The sequence below is a fragment of the Telmatherina bonti genome, assembly GCF_933228915.1.
Source record: "Telmatherina bonti genome assembly, chromosome: 13".
Lineage (NCBI taxonomy): Eukaryota > Metazoa > Chordata > Actinopteri > Atheriniformes > Telmatherinidae > Telmatherina > Telmatherina bonti.
This window is the reverse complement of record NC_136611.1, coordinates 11305396-11331763: the sequence shown is the minus strand read 5'-3', so window position 1 is coordinate 11331763 and position 26368 is coordinate 11305396. Positions and strand designations below refer to the sequence as shown.

Here is a 26368-nt window from a genome sequence, read left to right as displayed (position 1 = left end):
CAGGCGTGTAATGTTCCCTTTCAGCTCAGTATAATCTCCAATTCAACATACTTCCTATTCATTCTGCACACAAATAAGATTCTGCTTTTAAAAAGAAAAATTGTTAACTTTCATAAGAGCTTCTCCTGTCACTCCTTTCTCATCCCCCACCAAAGCACAACGTGGGAGGCAGAACCGTGTTGTGTGAATCAATTTTAAAAGACATTTTATACCAAGGCAGTATGTCACATATCAGAGATCAAAGAAACACTGAGCGAAAATCAGGGCAAGGAAATTCCAAGCAAGGCAGATTGAATTTTTAGCAAATTCCACCTTAACTGTCACAGTAAATAGCTCCACTTCTTTGTTTATAATGTGCTTATATGAACTTGAGATTAACCTCAATTTCTCTTTTCTTTCTCGGTTTGCTTCTTTTTCCTTTGTAGGGTGTGGTTCCAGTCAGGCATCAGCTTCCTGGCTGTGAAACCCAGCAACCTTGTCGCGTGGGAGATCAAACAGGAAATGGCACCGGGAAGCAGTTCGTTGGCAGTGATGTGTCAGAGAAAGGCCTCCTCCACTGCAGAGAGGTAAGAACGAGTTGCTTCCTGTCATCCACTGGATTCAATGCTCCTTCTGTGTACAAAGCATCTGTGGGGGCATAAGGTGTCGGAAAGGTTCTTTGATTTTTCTGCTTCAAGGCCGTGAGAATGATAGTGCCTTACATTTGTTAATTAGAAATCTTATTTCTCTTCCCGATGACAACCTCTGTGAAGTGAAAAACTGTCAGTTGGCTGATTACACGAAACAAAAAGTGACTTATTTTGCTTTGGGTTTTTTTTACAATCAGAAACAAGAATTTTCCAAATAGAAACAGTAAATGAAATGAGCTCACAATAAGAAAGCAAGAAGATTTTAAAACAATTATGACCTCCACAAAGAAACACATAAACAGATGAAAAATGAACACAAAGGCAAAGTTAAGGATTTACAATACAAGCAGCTGGTCCGTCATCTCAAACGTGTTTAAGTTTAGGTTTCTAGTTTCTTTATTGGCTATTTCAAGTTCTCCAGATGAAATATGTCTTGAAAGACTTGAAAAAATAAACTTAAAATTAGTTTTTTATAATCTGTAAATCCGCATTCAAACACCATAAAGAAAACATGGATGTATAGTTTTCTAGTGCTTATTAGGTTGGTTGCTTTATGTCTACCCTTTACCCTTCAGTGTCTACCTCATCGTCTTAGAGATTATATCCTTTTAAGAATTGTTGATATTAAACATGCAGACTCGATGATGTCATACAATGTGATCAGGGACAGTACGTTCGTGTACAGAAATTCTCGGTACACCCCAATTTGATGTGATTTGAGGTGATGTGAGTTGCCGTTCAATGAAAGTTTCATTTTTCTTAACAAGAATATTCGTGTTTGTATTCCGGTGGTAATGTCAGGCTACATTTTGAAGAAGAGTCCTGATTGAGTTCACGAGAATGGAAAGCGCATATCATAAATGATTGTGGGTCATAATTAAAAATGAGGAATAACATCCTTTGAGCGATCACAATAGAGAAAACCTCAAGCTTCACTCCCACATAAGGTTTTATTTGACAGACCAGAACTGAAGAGAATCCACTATGACACTTTAGACCTGAGAGAAATACTTGAGACTTTTTCAAAACAACAGCAGCTTTATGATATTATGGATTTATTCACTTTTATTTAAATTCAAACACAGACACAGATGGTCCATACGGTAAGTTTAGGTGTTTCAAGCTGTTTAAACATCATTGTCATTGTCTGCATCCAACAACCAATGGACTGCACAAAGAAAGTATTGTGGTGGATATCGCGACCATTTGAAAAGACATTAGTTAAATTGTTTGACATTAGTGACCATAGGTGTTGAAGTTGTGAAGGGGAGACATTCAGAGCAGACATCATGCTCTTTAGCATTTTTGATGCTAGCTCAATTCAAAAGTTGAAAATAATAATTTGCATAATGAGAAAGATGAACTATGTTCAAATTATTTAGCATTTATATCCAACTGTTCCTGCAGGAAGACACACTTTAAAACACATAAATATCTGAGGATTGCATGTTAACATGTGAGCTTTGCATTGGCACTCATGAAAAATAAGTCCTCATGCAAACATGGTTTAATGAATCATGCTTAATTAGTCTTGATCAAATCGCAGCGTATGATGCTGTCAGACTGCGAAAAGAGAAACTGATTCTGTTTGTAAAATTGGTCAAATATCCAAAGAGAAACCTTCAGAGCAGTAAAATATTAAGTTTTCTTTTAGTCAATTGAAGTGTTGCTTTGGGTCCCACTAAGCTCAGATACATCATTGTAATTCATCCCAAGATTGAAATAAAGTCAAATTAAATCCAAATGATCGATCTAACATGGGTTCTGTTGCTTCTGGCCATGGATTTGCTCTTAGTTCACACACATAACTCGTGAACTGTCACAAGTTATTTGTCTTGTTTTCAAATTTTACTAATATAAATAGGATATATGAATCAGTGGTCAGAAGTTAGTGACACATGTTAATATATTACTGTATTTTCTGTTCATGTTATGAGATGGACTCCGTAAATGTTGTAATAATAATAATTATAATAATATTCCAAAAGTGAATAAATTATAAATAAATGATAAAAAGCACAACTTCTGCAGCACAGCATTAATAACAATCTTAATATCAATTTCCCACAGGCAGATTTTGTTTTTAGATAAAACGCACACACATACACACGGGTAGAGCTGCCTGTTATGCAGGTTAATGCTCTGTGCCAGGAAATCTGTAGCTAACTAAAACCGCCAAAGATGGAGCACAGGCAATTATTTTATTTGCTAATGAATGATTAAATTATCATTTTAAAGATTAACAGAACTGTTAGTATAAAACAATCACTGTGGTCGCTGTGAGATGTAAAAACTCACTGTTGATAGAAAAATGTCTCAGTGTCAGAGAGTTAAACTCTTCCAGCTTAATTCAAGCTCCGAGGACCATTGTCAAGTCGTCTGACACAGACCTGCATTTCAAGTCTGACAGTACAGTTGACTTTATTATTGTTACTGTCACGTAACTGTCACATTTCAGAGGGGAAAAGGAACCATTCAGTGTGTCTCTGAAATGTTTAGACACTTTTCAGTGCTTGCTTTAAACTGTAAATAATACATTTCAATAACACATAATGTTCTTCAAACACATCACAATAAGCTGATTTCTCACCACACTGGCAAACCTTTACAATCTTGTATAATTTCCTAAATATTCTACTCTACCTTACAGTCCCACACATTCATATTTCATCATACTGATGTCTTTGCTTGCCTCCTGTGCGTCACATCCTTGCATCTTGACTTCTCTTAGCAAGGATGTAACAGACAGTGATGCAAGGAAAAGATGTAAAAATGGATAGAAAAAAAGGCCCTGTTTCCTTTTTTAAAAAAAAAAGCTGCATTCATCTCAAGATACGCGAAATGAATGTTACATAAAGAAGCACAAGATGTATGTATGACACTATTTAAAAGGATGCTTCCACATAGGATACACCAATCTGTGTATTTAATTCTTTTTAAAGGAAAAAGATCAAAACAGATATAATGCAGTTTTTCCTATTTCTGTGTGAATGAATGATACAAAGATTTCCAGCTAGCTTTCTTGCTGAATTCTTCCAGATCCTTCACCTTTCTTTGCTGTTGGTTGTCTCAAAGTGTTTTTAAGTTGTCAGTAGATCACTTAGGATCCAAGACAATGAAGAGTAGCCAGGTTTTTCAGGAAGAGGAAGTTTGTCAAGCAGCATAGGATGAAATATTGGTGAGTCATTGTATGTTGTTGAATCAGTTATTTTTTTTTTTTTTTTTTTTGCATAAAAAAAGCCTTAATCATCTTTTCTCTGGTTGTTAATGTTGATCTCTTTGTTTTTGTTCTTTGCTTGTTTTTGCTCACTGCTTTGCTCTGCAGGTTTTTAGTTTCCCTGTTTTGCCTTAACATTCTCCTTTATTTCTTCACCTGTTGGTTAAAAGCTGTAGTGATGAATGATTTTCCAGTCCATGAAGCTATTATTGCAGGGCCACAGCTCAATTAGCACCACTTAGCTAGCCGTTAGCCATGTCTATGCTTGACTGATAGACAGCCGTGGCTGCAGCGAATAATCCTGGACTGGGAAAGAGAGACATAAAAGTGATGACTAAGCAGCTTTTAGCTTTAAGAAGGCTAACACTATTAAGTTTTAACCAGATGCCTTGTTTTAAACTTGTATCTTGTGTCTTCATAGAGTAGAAACGCCATGTGACTTTCTACCACCGTACAAAAACAAACGAAAACAAATCCAGTCATTTTGTGAAAACATAGGCTCACTTTTAATTTGAAGCCAGTAAAAAGAAATCTTTGCATAATTTAACAATAGAAAATCTGGGGACTTGACAGCCAAACTCAGTCATTTAGAACAGGGATCCCCAGTCCTGGTCCTCGAGGTCCAGTGTCATGCAGGTTTTCCAAGTGTGCCTGCTGCAACATACCTGATTCAAATCAATGTGTATTTAGCAGACTTGTGCAGAGCCTGTCTGAGTCTGAGTCAGGTGTGTTCCAGCAGGAACACTTGGAAAACCTGCAGGACACCGATCCTTGAGGACCAGGGTTGGAGATCCCAGATTTAGAAGAAAAGGGCTTTAAAATCCAGAAAGAGTTATAAATGAAACAGTGTTCACATTAAGACAAAAAATAATTGTGCTTTTAGTGACAGGTACATGCGTTTATCATGCTTGCGTCGTGTGTTTTGTCTTTGCTTAAAGAAGTTTTCAAAGTTTGTGCATATCCTCAGAAATTAATTATAGACATTGTTAAGCTGCAATGTGTGAGTAACTGCTCGGGGAGGAGTCAGGACCATTATGACTGGAGGTAAGGTCTGTAAAGTAAAAGGACTAATTGTATGAAAAATGGTAAAAATTTAGGACAATCAGCACAGCATACTCGTTTTAGAGCCTTGTATACCATAAATGATGCTTTTGAGTTTCTAATGTGTTCCCAGGTGAAATCCTCCTTTAACAAGCATGGTTAGAAAAGCAAGCATTATGCTCACAAGAGAGCTAGCTGAATACACAAACTCAAACTTAAGCAAGTATATTCTCATCCTAATGCTGCTGAAATGCTCTCTGTACTTACTTTCTAATGATCATGTGGATATACAAAGATAAGAAAGGATGATTATGATGTGATTCTCAAAGACGTTCATGAAGTAATGGCATATTCAAGCATGTGCTCAGATTCACACTTCCATTTTCACTGTAGTTCTGCAAAAAGAAAATAAAAAGGCTGAAGTGCCTCGAAGCTGGAATTATGATTCAATAAACACAAATATATACAATGCAAATGTCTTGACGTATAGACATGCATAAATGCACACGCCTGTGTGGGTGGGATTAGTAATTAACAGAGCTGATCTGCATTAATCTCTAATGAGATCATTCTGGTTAAGACACTAAATTGCAAATCTGCTTTAACATAAATGAATGGGTGTGGATGTTTGCTACCTCCCAGAATTATTTGTATTAATTGATTCATTGTTGACTTTTGTTATTCTGTGATTCAGCATGATGCATTATTCAATTCATTTGTAAAAACATGTATCATAAATGGATGCAATAATTAGTCAGCGTGTATGGAGGCACATTTGTGACTGTGTTTATTTTTAGGTGTGTATGATGGCTTACAAATATGATGCTTCAACACATTAACACGTTGGCCCCAAAACAAGTAGCTAAACAGCCAATCACATGGTAGCAACTCAACACACTTTTAACATGTAGGCATGGTCGAGAGACTGATCTGAAAAAAGAAAAAAAAAATGTCCAGAGAGCAACAGTTGCCTAGATGAAAAAAATATTTAATGCTACAGGGAAATGGTCAGACTGGTTGAAGATTATTAAAAGGCAACAGCAATTCAAACAGCCACCCATTACAACCAACATATGCAGAATGGCATCTCATGGACCCACAAGACATCCAACTTAGAAGCAGATGGACTGCAGCAGCAGAACACCACACCGAGTTCCTGTCAGCTAAGGACAAGAAAGTCAAGCTGCAATTCTCACAGACTCACATTAATTGGATATTACAAGGTTGGAAAAACATTTTCTGGTCTGATGACTGTTGATTTTAGCTGTGACATTTGGTTGGTAGGGTGGAAATGTGGTAACAACATGGAAACACGGATTCAGGCAGATGGCGGTGTAAGGGTGCAAGTCTTCCCACACTTTGGCCACCCTTAATGCTAAGTGATCATCATTTAACACCACAGCCTTCCTGAGTGTTGTTGCTGACCACATCTTCCCATCTTCTGGTTGTTACTTCCAGAATGAACTATTGATCATTTCAAACAGGTTTCTTGCAAATGACAGTGAGTTCACCGTCCTCCAGTGGCCTCCACAGTCACCGGATCTCACTGGAATAGAGCATGTTTGGGATGTGGTGGAATGGATGATGGATGCGAAGACAACTCTGTAGTTCCTGTACAGAGTTGCTATCAGGACACTATGGAGACATATCTCAGATGAACATTTCCAGCACCTTGTTGACTCTACACCATAGAGAATTAAGGCACTTCTGAAGGGAAAAGGTGATCCACTATGGTATCAGCAAGGTAACTAATAAACTAGGCTGGTGGGTATTCCCAAGCTGAAGCCAGTGCTGATCATGATCAATGGAACTTTTGTTCCACTTTAATCTCTCCTGGGAAATCTAAATTATTTTTCCATTAAAGCTCCTCATCTACTGAAGTTTGAATCAAACCTCTTTATATTTCACTTATTACAGTCATTATTATTGTGCATTTTTTGCTATGTGATGATTTTGATATGATTTAGCTGTAATTACACGCCCTCGTCACACTGAGTTATTGACACTCTATTTAATTCTGCCTTCCTACCCGTATGTCTCTGCATGCCAGTGTGCTGAAAAAATTAATTATAATGAGATTTTTTTTGGATGCTCATGTGGGCCTCTTCTTAAAAGCCTGCTACTGAGGCACCCTTCGGAGATGTGCCTTTTATTTCAATTAGTTTACATTATCAGTGAAGTTATTTGTCTACCCCTGTTTGCAGTATTTGGAAATACGTCATAGTATGGTGGCGTTCTCATGGCAGATCATGATTAAACGTGATCATGTCAGATCTTATTTAATCATAGAACAACAAAAGTAAGCCATGAATTAATTATGACAAATAATTAAGAAAGGTGGTAAACATCCCCCACCCATTCGTTCACTGTGAGGCAGATTCACAGTTTAGTGTCCCAACCAGACTTATCTCATTGGATATTAATCCAGATTAGCTCTGTTAATCAGTCATTTCATGCATTATATGTAGAACTGGTGTTTTATTTTTATGTGGATCTGACCTTGTTAAGTTTTCAGTTTTTATTGATGCTCAGTTTCAGAACATCTCTGGAGTATTGTCTCATTTCTGTCCTTTGTTGCCTCCTCCATTCTAACTGTAGTCTTTTGTTAAATATCAACAAAAAGTAGATTGCGGTTAGGATGACCTTAATTTTGTATGATGGGTTGAATGAGGACAATATGCCATCGTGTTATGATGATGATGCCACCAGAATGGGAACACTGGTCTATTCCATGATCAAGATTAGATCTATAGATTAACACTGTTAATGCTCTCCATTCAATACCAGAACTGGGGTAATGCACTGCCCACACTGCGTACAGAGATCTGCTGGTATCTACTTGTGCTTCTGTTTGTTTGCCTGTGTCAGTGTGTAAGTCTGTGTGTGTGTGTGTGTGTGTGTGTGTGTGTGCGCACTTAACAGTGTTTTTCATCATCCTAAACTTTTTATTTGCAGGCAGCTGCAGGGAAAAAGTTCCATTTAATGATTATACAATATTTCCTGAAGCAGCTGAGCCACCTTTGGACATATTAGACCATAACTATTTTAAAATTGGTACAAAGAAAGTATTTCAAGAAACAATTAATCCAATATTCTTCGTAATTTTGGACAGTAAATGAAGATTAAACTGGATTACAGTTGGAATGACTTCTGTGGACAGAAAGCAAGTTACCATTTGCAGAAAATCTGCAAACTTTGAGCATTTAAATTAAAATATTACATAAAGAAACTCATTCTACATAGAACATTGCATCTTTGTGCTGATTTGAAAAGAGAAAAAAGTGTTTATTTTCCTTTTATGCATCTTTTACCCATTTACATCTTGCACAGGGTAGTTTAGGATTACTGCATTTATCAACATTAATTTATTTACATTATCGGGTTATTAGTGTGGATCTGAAATCCCCATATGGATTCTTCACTTTGTTAGTTTCCACCACCTGTCGGTGGTGTAGCTAATGTTGATGTTACTATGAAACAGAATTATTGTGCATGGAAATAATGATGAACAACCACTCTTAAATGTTTCATTGTATGCAGTGAGATGCATGCAATGATGCTTTTTAATATTACAACTTTGCTCATTAGTTTGTTCAACATGGATCTTTTGCTTTACATATGCTTTCATCATTATCAGATCTTTGGATATGAAGTAAATTGTATACAGAAAAGAAGTGAGACATCATTGTTTCAGTTTACTACTAAGGCACTAAAACTGTAGCAAACTGCCTGATCTGCAGTCAAATCAAATTCTAGTTTTTTTATAGAAGAATAATATAAAATGAAATATTTGACAAATAAACTATCATAAATTAGTTATTCATTAGTCTTAGTCAAACATTTCTGAAATTGTTTTTTTAAACAAACATGATGATGCTCCTTTAATTTTCAAGTTTGGCTTTACATCCTTACACTGATTTAAATTAGCACATGTCACACAGTACCAGTATGAATGTTGCACTGCTTTTGTGTGCACAAATAGCAAGCCTGTCTGCTTCAATGAAATAAATTACAGTCAGCTTACCTGGGAGGGTGAGATATTTTAGTTTTGACAAACAGAAAAACATGCAGGTGCACACACTTTATTGTATACTCTCTCTCTCTCTCTCTCTCTCTCTCTCTGACACACACACACACACACATCATTGTTTCACTTTGCATGTCTCTGCAGAAGTGCTGATACAAAGTGAATCGCAAATTTAGAACGCACACACAGGTTACAGGATCAGGTCTCACTATGTTTGAACTTGTTTAAATCCACACAAGAAGAGAAAAGAAACAGGTCCGAGGTTAAGTGTTGCACAGTTTTAGACATTTGTTAAGACAAAATAGCTTAACAGTGGGCTTTTATTTGAGTGCTGGCGGTCTCCTGGAGTTACACACACACAAACAACAAAGATATGGGGCCAAGAAGTCTGCAGTCCCACTTGGCACGCTGGGGAATTAAAAACACAGCAAAAAGAAGCCTGGATAGAAAGCGAGTGGTGGATGTCTGCCAGCAATTGAATGAGAAGAGTATGAGTGAGGTCTGCAGAAATGAAATAAAAGGAGTTCTGGAAATGTGTTGCTGTTTTCTCTTTTGAGTGGTCCCCAGAGAGAGAAATGTGATTAAAAATGCACATTTCAGTTTGTTTGTGCTCCTCTGATTTCTTTTTTCTTCTCTTGTCCATTAGTATAAGTAGGACCCACTTGGCACAATCCATCCTAAACACCTCTTTGTACACAAACACATGCTACTGACATTCATTTGAAATGTTGAATTACAAGTGATAAAACCTGAAAAGAAAATCTGTAGATGCAATTTCAAGGAAGCAATTTTTTTTTTTCTTTTTGTTTTCACTTCACATTCTCTTTGGTTAGATTTATGACGCAACTTTTTGGTAAAACTCAGGCAAACATATTTGTTAGGCTACACCATGATGTAGAAAGCTAATTTAGCTCAGTATTTCCTCCACATTGACTCAGCTGTTACAGGTTGCCAATGCTATTGGCTAATTTTTAGCGCCACGCCTTCAAATTGCTGAGAATTAAATCATTTCACATGAACAGACCTTACAACTTGAAGACATTCTAGTGATGAACAGCAAACGCGATGCTATTTAAACGTTATTTGTGCTAACGCTAATATAAGAGGATGAAGTTGACACTCGTTAGCTTAAACAGTGTAGGCTATCATCTGCACCCTTTATGTAATGACCTGATGTTACAATTTTAGATGAGCCTGTTAAAATATTTAACCCAAAAAAGCAAAAACCAATCAAGGAAGAGTGATTTTTGACTTCAGATACCAAAACAGCTACCACATGTCTTTAGGGGAAACAGATTATGAGGTGTCTTTCAGTTAGTAAGTAGTTTTTAAAAGAGCATAATTTGATTTTGTTGTGAGGAACATTTTCCTGTGATTCTCATTTTGATTGAGTTTGTGTCACTTCTTTTTTATAAATTCGCTAACTTCCATTTTCAGAGTAACATCTTGAAAATGTTCAATAATGCTAAAAACCTGCTTGTACTTAGCAACAGGGTAAATTAAAACCAGGTGAATATGAACTTTTATAAGTAACCACAGCAGCAAAATTTCAGTTTCTAAAGAGATTTAATTTGTTCCAACCTGATATCTTGCATTTCATCTGATTCAACATCTTTTATCCTGAAAAACCCAATACAACACCAGCCCTTTGGCCATATATTTATTTTGGTCATGTCTAAGTCCCATAAAATTGAGGATTTTTATATTTTAGTCTATGATTTTTATTTTTGAAACAGCCCACTGACTGTTGTATGAGAAACGTACGTACTATCTTTGACCAGGTCAAATGTATCCTAGAAGTGAGAAAATAATCCAGGAGTCTATCATCACAATCAAACGCGCACACATGCAATGGGGTTCCTTTAACACTAGAGCAGAGGAGATGCCCACCTGAGTGGTAATAGTCTGTGGTTATCACCCTTTCTTCCTTCCCTTTTCTTCCTCCTTCTGACTGCAGAACACAAAATAGAGGGGTGAAGTGTGCACACACATACCATGTGTTTTAGGTTGCTTTGCAGTCCCTTGAAGCATCACTGATGGCTTACTCCCATTTCTGCCTCTATCTTTACATTTTTTTTTTTTTGCTTTTTTTCTACCATTGCTCTATTTTTGTGCTTGTGTTCTATAGATTGCTTGCAGATTGACTACTTTGTTCTGTCTGGACTTATTTTCTATTTCAATTCTGCTCAGACATTTTTGCTTTTCAAACAGTTGACAATAGGGTACTGTTTGTGCTCCTCTTACATTTCAACCCTGAGGAATAATGGCTACCAAAGCGAACGTTTCATTTTCCTAAAGTGTGCTCTTTTTTCTAGTTTTATTGTTGCATTTGTGGATGAGAGCTGTAAAGATGCCTGACTGGTAAAGCTGCTAAACATCAGCAGGGCATTTTATGAGATAAATGGAGGAGGTAAGAATTAAGGAAGGCTAATATTTGTGAGCATGGACTCGAAGAGGAGAGAGCACATGGAATTGGAAGAGAAAGCAGAAAAAATGGTCATAGTGGCGTGTTGACTTCTTTATGAGGACTTTGTGGTCCTGCTTAAACAAAAGGCCACTTCTCTGATGTGGACACTATGATAATGCCACGGCCATAATGCTTCCTTCTGTGTGTTTGTATGAGCAGTGATTTACTGGATGCCATAATGAGTCAGATATAACAGACATGACCATTTCAACAGAAAAACTTGTCCATAACAAACTTTTGCAGAGTCAGTGATGAGGGTGACCAAAACTAGGTCATGCAACAGGATAATGATTCCAAACACATCATCACACAACATCCAGAAAAGTGGAAAAAGTAAACAATCAATGCACGCAATGTCCCAGCCTCAAGCTGGTTTGGATATGGAATAACAGAATATGTCATTTGTCATCACTGATTAGAAGTACTGCTTACCAACCCAGGTTAGGATTTTTAATATAATTCCCCCAAGTATAAAATCTTAGAACTGAGAAGAGTCTTCTGCCTTTTTTTACTCCACTATAGGAAGAGTATAAAAACAGACCTGAGATATTTAGAAGCGGAAGAGTAAAATCAGAGACATAAGATGGTACAGATTATGAACATCCACTCCGTTTATCTGTTTTACACCTGGCCCTGTGATGGACTGGCAACCTGTCCAGGTTTCACCCCGACCCTCGCCCAAAGACTGCCAGGATAGTCTCCAGTTCCCCCTCGACCCTTGATCTGACTAAGGAGGATGGATGGATGGATGGATGAATGAATGAATGGGTGAATGAATGAATGAATGAATGGATGGGTGAATGAATGGATGTTTTAAACCATTCAGAAATAGCAATATTGAAACAAAACAAAAATAAGTTTTTCTGGAGAAAAACTGTCCAAGTCTAATGTCAACATGATCATTGACATGACCTGTTAAAACACATTAAAAGCAAACAGAATTAGCATTTAGTTTATCTTTAAACTGGAGGGACAGAACATTTTTGTATTTCATTTGTATTTTTGTTTTGTTTTACATTAGAAATGGAAAACATCTACATCAGTAACTTTGTGATATTTCTCTGTAAAATAATAATACTGGATAAAAGTTAAATAATACATAAAAATGGTATATTAGATTTATGTTTTACAGTTTTAAAAAAGAAATGCATCCTACAAAACATATTTTTTCTCAGTTCACACTGTATATTCAGGAAACATGTCTGCCTTTACAAAGTATATATTCTTTGTGATTTTCCAAGAGAAATACTCCATAGCTTCAATTACAGGAAAATAAATGACCACAAAGATAGTTGGAAAAGCTGAGTACACCAGGATAAAGGGAGCATTTGTGTTCATTATGTGTGATTTGGAGACTTGTCCTGTGTTTTCCACTCCATCACAGCCAGAACGACGACCTGGGCTGGCTAATTAGGACTTGCAGATATGGATGGGATTTGTGTGTATAGCCCTTCTTTGCAACATCATTCTGTCACTCACTAAAATGACCCTAGTCACCTGAACGCATTCAGTCACGAGGGCTGCCACATATGCATGTATGTATAAATGCAAATGCTCGCAGACACACACACACACAGGGTTCATTCTGACAGTCCAGTAAATGTGTATGCATTGATCAGAATTTTCAAACCTATACGAGCATTTGGCTAAACATGCATGCAAATACACACACTACTCTTCTGACTTTTTTTTGTAGGCCAAGCTTTAAATAACTGCTTATCCCATTGGCTTGTTCCCCTCGCTCTACTACACATTCCTCTCTCATTCCCACTCACACACCTCCTCCCTTCTGTCTCCCCCATTCTTCGTCTCCTCACCCTCAGTGCCCCTGTTAAACCCCCTCGGGAGCCTGCGGAGCAGGATGTGTGGCTAATTAAGGTGACCTACGTGGACCCTACGTGTTCGAGTCCCTCTCCTTAGAGATGTTCAGTGTCATAGAGCGAGCGGCAGTGCCGATGCTAACACTAACTCTCTGTCCCTTGTGTAGACGAATGTGTGTTTATGTGTGTTTGCAATGAGGTGTCAAATGTTGGCGGTATCCTATTCCCTTACTTTCCTTCTTTTTTCTATATTTTTTTTGTCTGTTTGCTGTCCTATTCCAACTGCTTGCCCACTGTGTCCCTTATGTCTTGCTTTTCTCTGTCACACCACACAACTCGTCCTCCATTCCTGTTTCTCACCCAACTACCTTTCTACTTTTTCCCCTCCCTTTTTTTTTTTAACGCTAGTCGACTATTCTTTCATTCTGCCTTCCTGCTTTTGCCTTCCTCCTCTCTTTAGGTGACAGGAACTCCGGGGTCCCACGGCTGCTGTTCTTTTCATCGTCTAAATCAAAAACCAAGCTTGTGTCCTTGACTTAAGAGCTCTCGCACATGCGCGAGTGAACGAATGACACAAACAGACTGAGGTGGCTGAGCACCTCCGTCTCCCAGGAGGAGACTAAAAGGATCTACTGAAAAAAGAAGAGGAAAGGAGGAAGATAAAAAGTTGCTCTGCATTATTAGAATGTGTGACAGAGGATTACCTTTCTGTGTGTTATTGGCCTTGGAAGATCGTGATAGAGTCGGAAGCAGAAAAAGGGTATTTTACGGTGGTAGAACACTTCCCCCCCAGGGACATCAGCCTTTCAGTGGATGTCTCAAAGCAACAGTTGACATCCTTGGCTGTATGTAGTTTTGACTTTTGTGCATCAGGAGCAAAAGAGTAAATAGTGTGGAATTATTACAAATGCTGCGATAGACGGGCGACCTGTCCAGGGTGTACCCTGCCTCTCGCCCGAACGCTGCTGGGATAGGCTCCAGCTCCTCGCAACCCTTACATGGATTGAATAGGTTAAAAAAAAATGAATAAACGAATGATTACAAATGGATTGGTCTTCAACACTTCAGGCTTTGATGAGGTACTGCTATTTACTGACAGCCCATCAGTTCTGACCATAATTGCAACATGAAGGTGGAAACAGGCAGTGTGAGGCTGGGGGAAGCTAAATGTGAGGACATTTCTTTTACATCCTGACTCTGGAGAATTTTAGCAATGGAGGATGGTGATAGTCACAGAGTAGTAAAGAATAGTCAAACAAGAGATGGGGAACTGCATTCTGTGTCTTATTGTCTTTCCATGCTTTAACACAAGGGGTAGAAAAGGATGAAGAAGGCCAAGGGAGGGCAAGATGGGGATCGAAGGAGAGACGGAAGCTGGTCGATGAGATGATGTTCTTTGCTTTGAGGCTCCTGTGAACACCTGTCTTCTTAACATTCAGCCTAGTGGGGAAATAATGGAGAGAGAAAAGGAGACATAGAGTGGAAATGACAAAGGTTAAGAGTTGATGTATTGTGGTTTGCTTCTGGAGCTGCAGGGAGTGGAAATGAGATAGGATCTGCTTCAAGGTTGCATCTTAAAATCCATTTATAAAATGCTTCCAGAAGAAGACATGTCAATCAAATTGTCATCACTGTGTTATGCCGTCTGTCCCCTGGGTTTTCTGTTGAAAAGATCACATGCGTCTGGTGACACACTTCTTCTTCCAAGGCTTTAATGACCCAGTTCTTTTATTTATTCCAAACAAACTCCTGTAATTGCTGCCCAAAAAAATCCTGTCTTTCTTTTTATTCTTTTTTTTCCCCCTTTAAAACTTCTTCCAAAGAACTTTTAACACAACTGTACCTCACTTCCAGTATTTACATCCATTGTGCCTTGTAAAAATACAAACAGCGACAGCAATGCGAAGTACTGCTAGTGCAGCGTTTTAATATATTCTGCTGTAGTCATGGCTTTAAGGCAGAGTGCACCACCAGGTAGCAGACGTCTTCCTTTTTTTTTTTTTTTTTTTTCTATAAACCAAGCAGTCAAAAAGTTTAGTTTTTTGATAAAATAAACATCAACTCTCCATGACAGGGATGGGTAAAGCAGCATTCATCCCACCAGGATGGAGAAAAGAAACGAACAGACATGGAAAATGACGTGTGTTATGATCACTGTTCCTGGACAAGGTGTAGATAGTCTCTCTGTGTCTGCTTACTGCTCTTCATGGTGGAGATGTTATCTCTGGTTATCTCATCCAGGTTTAACAAAAGATTGGGTGCAGATCTTGGATGATGATTCAGGTCCAGACTTATTGGATTCTCTGATAAAAAGAAAAGCAGCTGTGCTACTATGACATATGGACAAAATTGTAAATAAATGGTCTTAAAGTGTTTTTTTTTGCTCTATATTTTTCATGAACATCCACACAGAAGCTGCGTCTAACCCATTTTGTGCTAAAAGTATCTTACTATCAACCTTCAAGCAATAACAGGCTAAGAAATAAAAATCAGAAAGCTGTTGACTCACTGTAAATGTTGATGGATGGTTGATAAAAATCCTATTATAGCTTAGAAAAAAGGCTATTTAGTTCAGGAAGACATAAAGAAACTAAATATAAAATCTTCTATTTTAACTTGTGAACACAGCTGTTTATGCAGCGAATACAACCAGTTAATCAGCTGTTCTCCTGCTGGAAATGCTGACATCATCAATTACTTTAATAAATTTACCGAGAGAGACTTACATGACAATAAAACAGCTGTTTTATTGGTGTGCTATCATCACTTTATAATAACTTTATACTGGCTTGTGCACTGTGTACTGGGATCAGAACCTAAGTGATGTGGAAGGAATGCAACTTGAAACAGCTTTTACCAACATCCAAGGCAGCTAATGAAGCTCCTCCTGCAGTTGAACTGTAATTCCAATTTCTGAATTTCAGCAGGGTCATCTTTTTCTTTTTTTTTATTCTTCCTAATCACCCAGTTCCTTTGCACCTCCCTGCCGTTTTGTCTTCTCGGCCTGACAGATTGCTGCATCCACTGGCACAGAGTTTCTGATTCTTCAAGAACAGAATTAATGTGTTTCATGGGATGGCTGAATGAATTACTTGAGCACAGGGACCATAATAAAAGGGGGCGGTGTTTAAAATTTTTGTCTGGGCCAGCTAGTGGGCTGCCGAGCTACTGAGTGTTATGGACCAGTTGGACCAATAAATAAAATGTGTCAGCCATGTTGGCCCACTGGGAAAATGCTGCCGAGTTGATCCCTGGGAGAAAACCTAGTGTTTGGATTTGAGAGGAAAAAAGCAAACAAAACAATTATGCTTTGACATGTTTGCTAGTTGTGGTTCTTGATGTTGCAGTGAAAAACTCCCTTCCCTTCAAGCTGTCTGTAATTGGTTCCTTCTGTCAATAAAAGGCTTACATGTGTTTCATGGCTGACAACAGCAGCTGTCTTCACATCTGATGCTGCTACTGTCAGTTACCTTCTTCCCTCCATCGTTCGCTCAGGCTTTGTGTCGGACCTTTCTCCTTCCTCTTGCTCCTTTTCTCTCTGTCAACCTTTTTTTTCTTTCATCTTTCTGTTGATATGCAGGCCATTCTACGTCTCCCTCTCTCTCATTATCTGTTCCCATCCCCATTTCAGTTTCTTAACAAGCTGCTTCCTGTCTGTCTGGCACAGCTGTTGATTACCTAATTACCTTGCCTCTCACACACTAACACAAACACACACACACACACACAAAACACCACACATTTTATCTGTTATACTGTGCTGGAAAAATCTTTGTGGATGAGAAACAACGATGCTGAGTCAAACTGCCTTTGTTAGTTTATTCACACAAATGATACATGTAAGTCATACATGGAGAGATCTCTGAGAAGTAAAGAAAGTCGACAGCTTATATAGTTTCGAAACTCCTCCTCTGTTGCTGGGCAGACCATATGAAACAATCATTATCTCTTATTTAAGACTAAACTGAACTCACTAAGCATCAATCACTTACTATATTACTTTATTGCCTTTAACCTTTAACCTTTAAGCAACTGGTCAACCAAGCAGTTGACAAAAACAGATGCGCTGCAGGAAACTCTTCCTGCCTCTAACATTACCAGCGCATTCCATTAAGAGGTCATACATGAGTTAAAGAAAGCAGTTCACAAATGAGTACAATGTCTAAACTTTATCTGCATGGACTACAAAATACAACAAATCAATGTATATATGTCTAATATCTAATTCAAATCAAACTCATAACAATTTTCCAACACAATACATACACAACAAGAAAAACTGCTGGGACTTAAGCTATCGATGACAATAAGTAAAGCGAAATGCTTGGAAAAAATGTTTTGCTTTGTGAAAAAAAAAAGATTGATCGGTGTCACCATATGAACTTATGTGTTTGGTGTTGTCCTATTTTCCATTCGACCCAGCCAACCAATGCAGCAGACTGCCAGTGAGTTCAAAACAACAGGTCGAACAAAGGGACACAAATATGAATGTCTTTTTTTTTTTTTTTTTTTTTTTGTGGGGTATATTAACAATATTCCCGACACTATTATCCTTTGTTTTTGTGGAAAAGTAAACGTTTCATACCATTGCTGAGCAAAATTATAACCAGTAAAGACAATACCTTATTTTTATACTTTATTATTTATAGTCGAGCTTCAACATATCCAGGAAGTGAGGTATGTCCCACATACTGCTAACAACCCAATAAGTGTCAGAAAATGATGTGAAATTAGTGTTCATATGGAATCCAAGCTAAGCTTCTGCATAAACATGTTCATTTAAAGTTGCATGTTGCGAAGAAACCTTTGGTGCAGATTAGACCTGGCTCCCCTGGCGACCTCTCTACAGTGGTGTGCCCTCTTCCCCTTTTACCTGCAGCAACACAAGTGCTCATGCAAGGGTCTCTTACACACACAAAAACACCACACGTTTTTATTAGTTATCCATACACAACAAGATTATACTCCCGGGGCTTACGCTATCGGTGACAACAAGTGAAGTGTAATGCTTGGACGTGTGTCACCATATAAACTTATGTGTCTTTTTTAAATCTTTTGAAAATTGACTTTATTTGTATAGGTGGACCTATGAGGTTTGCTGCCAGTCACAGCCCATTTTTACGGTGGCTGGGAAGTGCAAAACCAGTTAGAATTTCCAAAAACACATTTCAAAACGCATTTTCAAAATTCAATTTTAAAAAAACAATTAGAGGAAACAAATTTATATTTCAGGAAACACTTAAAAGAGCCAAGACAATGTCCAATTGGCAGAACACTTTTACAAATCCCGAAACAAATGAACAAAATGCAGCTTTACACGGAAAGGGAGGGACCTAAAGACCATAAGTGGCACAATGGTGACATCATTTTGTAGTACACAGCAAGATTTTGTAGTCTACTTATAAGATTAAGTCAGCAGTGTATTGGTTTACGCACAGGACTATGGTACGGATTTTTGCAGGTTCAATTCATGCTTGTCCGTTTTGACAAATAATGTCAGATACAGAAGTTGTGCTGCTTCTTCTTACTGTAATGTGTAAGTCGCTTTGGATAAAAGCGTCAGTTAAATGACTTTTTTAATTTTCACATTTGAGTTTCTGATTTGTGAAACCTTTAGTCTGTTTGTTATAAAATAAAGTGTTAAGTCTGTAGTTTTTTGTCAGGACATAGTCCAGTGTGGTCCAGATGCCAAAAACATCATAAAATCAGCCTAATTTGCATTTTCACATTACAAATCAGTGACATTTTATGATGTTTTTGGCATAAAGGTGTGAATTGCCCTAAGTTGGTTTCACAAAAAGGGCAATATATTCTACTCTATTCTACAGTCATTTAGCTCTCAGACAGTGTTTCCTGAAATATAAATTTGTTTCCTTAAATTGGAATTCGTTTTCTTAACTTTTTTTTTCTAAAATGTATATTTGTCTCCTAAAATGCAAAAAAAAAAAAAAAAAAAAAAAGAAAAAAAAAATTAATTTGGTTTTTAAAATTGAAACTTGGTTTTTCAAATTGAAATTTGGTATTTTTGTGCATTGGTTTTAAAAATGTAGTTTTGTTTTAGAATTTTGAAATGATTTTTTTTTTTTTTTTTAATTTGTTTTGCACTTCCCAGCGACCATACATTCTAGGGTGGAATGGTTGCAACTTTTTGTATGTAGACGTTTTAACAACTTATTGCTACATCAAACATCAAAACATCAAACTCTGAAGGGCAGCCACATCTACGTCCACTGGTATAGACTCTCAAAACACAGGAAAATTTTATGGGTTTTTAAATCTAGTCAGGCCTTAAAAAAACAACTTATTGGAAGAATAGAGGAAAAGGAGAAGAATGATCAGCAATACCCTCTGTGCTGCCTTCAGTGTCTGTTCACCAAATGTCTTATATACTAAATGAGTTTGCTTTAAGAACAAATAACTTTCTCAGGGTTGTGAAAAGATAAACATTGGTCTGAAAATGCATCCCTACAAAATCTTTATCGTTGTTACGGCCCCTGGGAGGGGTGCAACCCGACAACCACAGAGGAAGACAAGACCAATATAGAGGGTTGACACGTTTATTTACAGGTCTTGGATATGGCAGGATTGTGGAACCTGTGGGAGAGGATGGGACATTTAGGCTGTGCCAAAATCAAAGAAAACAATAAAACAAAACGAGGCCTAACTCAGACTGTATCTGTAAACCAAAATGAAAACCAAATAAACTCCTATCTAACTGATCTAAAAATCAGATTGGCCAAAACATTTACAAGGGGTGGCAACAGCCTCTAGCCCTAGTGTGTCTATACATAGTTTTCTACATGTGGAAATGTAAAGGGCGCCCCAACTTACCTGGTCCTCATGCCCCCCCACATACCTGTTCCACCATGCCATTAACAGACACAAGCAAAAGAAGGAAGAGCCTGATGGCCTCCAGGTGCTGCTCTTTTAAAGGGTGATCTTTGATGCTGATTGGTGCATCTGAATTTCGAACCAGCCAATAGATCCCAGGCTAGGCAGATCTCCACTTCAGCTACTTAGAACCACCTGGAGATAACAGGGATGACAAGTTTGATGATGCACGTAACACCCCCACCCATACAAGACCAAACAACATTGTTTGGTACTATAAATCGCCTACCTACCTACAGCGCACGCGACAAAGCATCAGCAAGAACATTATCCAAACCCTTTTTGTGGTGGATCTGTAGATTGTAGTCCTGAATGAACAAAGCCCAACGCATAAGGCGGTGATTATGGTTGAACATCCTTGAGAGGAACACCAGAGGGTTGTGATCTGTGTAAACCTCAACAGGTTTAACACTGGATCCCACATAAACTTCAAAATGTTGCAAAGCTAACAGCAATGCAAGAGCCTCTTTTTCGATAGTGGAATATTTCAGTTGATGGTTATTGAACTTTCTTGAAAAGTAGCTCACTGGGTGGTCTATTCCACACTCATCCTCCTGCAGGAGGACAGCTCCAGCCCCAACAGCACTGGCATCAACTTCAAGCTTAAATGGCAATGCAAAGTTTGGGGCAGACAAAATAGGGGAACAACAAAGCATAGCCTTGAGACTGTCAAATGACTTTTTACACTCGTCTGACCAAACGAAAGGCTTGGACGGGCTAGTCAAAGCAGTCAGTGGAGAAGCTACAGATGAAAAGTTTCTACAGAATCTGCGGTAGTATCCAGCCATCCCAAGGAAACGCCGAAGTTCTCTTCTGCTTTTAGGGACAGGAAAGGCAGTAATAGTCGATATCTTAACATCTGCAGGACACACACGTCCTCCACCCACTTGCTGGCCAAGATAGAGAATAGTACCTTTTCCAAACTCGCATTTTGCGAGGTTCAATGTTAGAGAAGCAGCCGAAAGGCGTACAAAAACTTCTCTTAAGACAGAAATATGGTTGGCCCAGCTGTCAGAATACACCACAATGTCATCCAAGTATGCTCTGCAATTTGGTACGTCACCAAGTACCTTATTAACAAGCCTCTGAAAGGTTGCAGGAGCATTACATAAGCCAAATGGCATAACTGTATATTGGAGAAAATGGTCAGGAGTCACAAAAGCAGAGATTTCTGAGGCTTTGGCAGTTAGTGGCACTTGCCAATAACCTTTTAGCATGTCAAGTTTACTGACATATGTTGCTGGACCAATTTCATCGATACAATCATCAATGAGAGGTAATGGATGTGCATCTGGTACCGTAACAGCATTCACCTTCCGAAAATCAGTACAAAATCTTGGACTACCATCTGATTTTGTGTCCAACAAACAAGGAGAACTCCAAGGACTAACGCTCTGGATTGCCAATCCGTTTTCAACAAGATAGTCCACTTCCTTTTTAATAAGTTCCCGTTTTGCTGGGCTTACCCTATATGCATGCTGTTTGATAGGTTTTGGATTTGACAGAGTAATATCATGACACACAACATTGGTTTGGGAGGGTACATCACGAAAGAGATTTGGGAAGTCTGAGATGAGTTTCATGACATCCTCTTTCTGGCCAACAGGGAGATGGGACAAATACTGAGAAATATCAGATAAGATCTCTGTATTATGAAGCCTGACTCCATGTGGCAGAGCTTTGCACATCATCAAGCTGTCGCCTTGATCATCCACTACTGATATGGATGCTACAGGAGAGATGGTTTCAGCAACATCTGCTCTGGGCACCGCCTCAGTAGATTCTCGTGAGCAGTAAAGTTTCATCATGTTAATGTGACAAATCCTACTTTTACGTCTGCGGTCAGGAGTTTGAATCACATAGTTGGTCTCACTGAGTTTCTTCTCAACAATGTACGGACCAGAAAATTTTGTTGACAGTGCAGAGCCGAGGACAGGTAAAAGGACTAAAACGTTATCACCTGCCTGAAATGACCAGGCAACTGCTTTTTTATCATAGCATTTCTTCATTTTTAGCTGGGAAGAGGCCAGAGCATGTTTTGCCAGAGAACAAGCTTTTTGAAGTCGTTCTCTCATTTTAACAACATACTCAGGAATATTTGTCACAGTCTTCTCCGGTACAAATAGCTGCTCTTTAAGAATCTTCAATGGACCCCTAACGTCATGTCCAAAAACAAGTTCTGCTGGACTAAAGCCGAGTGATTCTTGAACTGCCTCACGTGCAGCAAACAGTAAGAATGGAATACTGTCATCCCAGTCCTTCTCAGAGGACTGACAGTGCTTGCACAACATGGATTTCAATGTCTGATGAAATCTCTCTAAAGCCCCTTGACTCTCAGGATGGTAAGAACTGGAAGTAACATGCTTAACGCCTAGTGTTTTAAGAACTTGAGCAAAGATTTTTGATGTAAAATTTGTCCCTTGGTCTGTTTGGATAACTTTTGGAATACCAAATGTTGAGAAAAACTTTACCAGAGCCTTGGTGATGACAGGTGCTGTTATTTTCCTTAGTGGGACAGCTTCTGGAAACCTAGTAGAAACACACATGATGGTTAATAAGAATTGATTTCCCGATCTGGTTTTAGGCAATGGTCCCACACAGTCAACAATCACCCTCTCAAATGGTTCACCCATCACTGGTATGGGAGAGAGAGGAGCCGGAGGAATTGCTTGATTTGGTTTGCCTGCTACTTGGCAGATATGGCAAGTGCGGCAATGATAAGCAACATCTGATTTGAGACCTGGCCAGAAGAAATGTTTGAGGATTCTATCATAAGTTTTTGTGATCCCCATGTGTCCTGACCAAGGATGGTCATGAGCCAAAGTAAGCACCTGAGAACGGAAAACCTTGGGTACAACAACCTGATAAACGGCAGCCCACTCATCCTTTGGGTCCCCACCAGCCCAGCGTCGCATCAACAAACCATCATCAAGGATATAAGCCACTCTTTGGTCTTTAGCTTCAGCCCGAGAAAGAACAGAGGCATAGCATTTTGAAAGAGATGCATCCTTGTTTTGGGCTTCAAGAAACTCTCCTCTCGAAGCTGGGAGATTAACAATCCCTGAACTAGGAGATGCAGTTACATTCCCAGACTTTACCTCAGGCTGGCTGTCAGGCCTGTCTGTTTCGGGATCATGTGCGACCAGAAATGAGTCAGACAGATCAAGACCATATTTCTTGGTCTGAGCTCTTGTAACCACGCAAGCTGGAAAAATCACAGGAAAGGTCTGTGGTCTTTCAGACTCTGAGCGCAAGATGGGTTTGTCCAACACCTCTGGGACAGGCACAACCAGTCCACCTGCTAGATCATTACCCAAAATAAGGTCCACACCTTTAATTGGCAAGACAGGAAGAACAGCAACTTTATAAAAGCCACTAACGAGGGCTGACCGTATGTGAATATGATGCAAGGGAGCAGAAACACATTTCATCCCAATACCCCGAACAACTGCACTCGAGTTACAGGAAGATGTCTGGGATAATGGTAAAATACCATTCCGAATAATGGACTGCGAGCCCCCTGTGTCTCTGAGTATGGTCACAAGCTGCTGACGGATTGGATCCCCATCTAACGAGACAAATCCCTGTGAAATGAAGGGCTTAAAACAGGAATCATGTTGAGTTTGCTCCAGGCCTGGCAGAGGTCCATTTAAAATAAACAATTAAAAAATTCACATATTGTACAGTGCTGTCCGTGGCTTATCCATCCATCCATCCTTTCATTAATATGGACTCTTAAGTTTTCATATCAGCATCAATGTGGTAACCAGTATAAAGAGAAAAACAAACTATCCCTGAGTGGTTCTCCGTAAAGACTTGAATAAAGTTTAAAAAAGTTACAAGAGCAATATTAATTTTCCTTCCTGCATGTCACCATCATTCACTGTCAGGTCTTTTCAATCTATTTTTCTCTTCCTTAACGTAATTAAATTCAAAGGTGTTCCGAGGCCGCAGAAGTGCTTACTGCTGAAGAAAAAGAAACAACACATTAAAGATGAAACAGGTCACCTATTAAAATAAAATGACAGCCTCGCCTCATTTCACCCTTTCAGCCTGCCTCTCCCTTCTCCCTCACTATTGACTTTTCAACCTAATTTTCTCACTCTTCACCTTCTCATTTCGGTATTGGAGGAAAGCTCTTTTCCATTTTCTCCGTCTATATCTCTTTCCTCTATCTGTGATTAACGGTTCTGATTATGTGTGCCAGGATACCCATTAGCTTGGACACATGCAAAGGCCCATGCCCTCTTTTCTGTTTCTCTTTCTCTACACACACACACACACACACACACACACACACAAAGACAGGTAAGAGTTAGGCTATAACCGTACATAATGAGCAAACATGTTCACAAACGAACACACCTCCACACACCTTCTCTTGTACGCACAGAGGCACTAATGCTCTTGAGACTAATTATCAGTCAGGTGTGTCATCTTATATTTATTTGGGCCAGTGAGGTGCTAACAAGCATTTCTCTTTCCTTCTCTTAAGTTTTTTTTCACCACATTACCATCTGTCTTCCTTTTTCGCTCTGCACTATTTTCACATGCGTCTCACCATTTTTCCTCTTTCTCTCATTGTCTTCCTTCCTCTGCACTCCAACGCTGCTGAGGCAAGGGTTTTCTACTGCTTGTGTTGGTGTCAGATCCAATGAAAAACTATCAAGACAACGGGGTGAAAATGAAGCACCGGGCTACATTAAAATCAGTCAGAAACGGAAGTGTGGATTTGTGTCAGGCGGCTGCAGCTGATATATCCTCATGAAACCCAAAAAAAAAAAAAAAAAAAGCTTTCTAAGGCTTCCGATCATGACACCGATTGCACTGATGGCAGTTTTTAAGCAACATGCACTCAGTTGTTTCTAGGCAACTGCATAATTGTTTGTCAAGCTATTGTCTGGCTGCATTAGTGATAACTGTCTGCGATATTGATCAGCAGCAGCTACTTACTTATCTTAACAGGGTTTAATCTCACAAGGATCTTTCTTGGCACTGCAGTGATGACTGTACGGCTTGGCTCGACATTTGTAGCTGTCATTCAAAGCAAAATGGATGAACAATCTTGGAAATGAAAGGACAGGAAACAGTCACAAATGTACTATTGATAGCAGCACTTGCTGAAATGTCTTTCCAGCACCTACTTAGAGAGTAAACAACATTTCCCATTCTTTATATTAGATAAAGTGTCATTTTCATCCAGATGTGCATGATAAGCAAAGCCTGCATACTAATACCCATATGTATCTTCCAACACAGCAGGGTGTTTGACCGTCTCCTCTTTAGAGGCATCAGTCAAGATGGACAAAAAGTTGATGTTTTACACTCTGCGTCATACCAATGTGCAGGGTGCACGTTTAATAACATGCATTTATACTGATGTGCATTCAGTTAACAAAACAAAAAAATGCACTCAAATTAAGATGCAGGCCAACATCATAATCTAATTGATGTGGAAGATGGCTCATTATAGTCAAACTAGCTTGTTGGTGCAAAGAAACAGCTGATAAGTCCACTTTAGAAACCAGACTAAAAAGTGCTGACACTTTCAGAGAGGTTGACTGGATGAGGCACCTCAATGTCAACATCAAGAAAGAGTTTCAGCCAGTCAGTAAAAGGGTCTTAACTACTTGTCACGTCTAAACCAGCTAAAAGTATACGGTGCCCACTAGGGCTGTGACGATATGCTTTTGTCTCATTTTGATTCTGATTATTTGGGTGCCAATTCGATTTAAGTTGCGATTCTCACAATTCTTTGATAATGCTGGTTTTTGTAGATTAAAAACAAAATAAATGTATCAAACTTTTTATTTTGCTTGTTATTTTTCTTGATTTCAATTAGGAAAAAAACAACACAATGGCCAGACCACCATTCTGCTGCTATGATGCCCAAGAAGACAAGTTAAAATATCAATAAAAACAATAAAAGTGACAAAAATTTTATAATGGATTATTTTTATTTATTTGAAAAAAAAAATCGATTTTTGAACAAAAAATTGATTTTAAAATTTTGAAACAAAAAAAGTCCTGATTTTTGATTTTTCGATTTGATTTTCCCACCCCCTTGTACCCACCAAGCAAGCTTGTGTCCTGGCAAGATAGAGTCTTTACTGTCTGTGATTATGTGATGCTTCTGAGCAACCAGTAACCATGGAAATTAAAATAACAGTCAGTATCAGCTTGGATATACAATGATGGATATTCTGCGTTTTGATAACAAACACTGACACGAGTGATCAAACCTTAAACATCCTGTTTAAAGGATGAGGAACATAA

At 38.6% G+C, this 26368-nt stretch overlaps 1 protein-coding gene across 1 annotated transcript in view; it reads left to right on the top strand.

Moving 5' to 3' along the window:
• Window positions 1-26368, top strand: part of LOC306764356 (transmembrane protein 132C) — a gene marked incomplete at both ends in the record, with an annotated part of 272386 nt that overhangs the window by 135946 nt on the left and 110072 nt on the right. The window contains one exon of the mRNA XM_079251499.1: window positions 426-566. Coding sequence (XP_079107625.1) covers window positions 426-566 — 141 coding nt within the window. The remainder of the gene's footprint in view (window positions 1-425; window positions 567-26368) is intronic.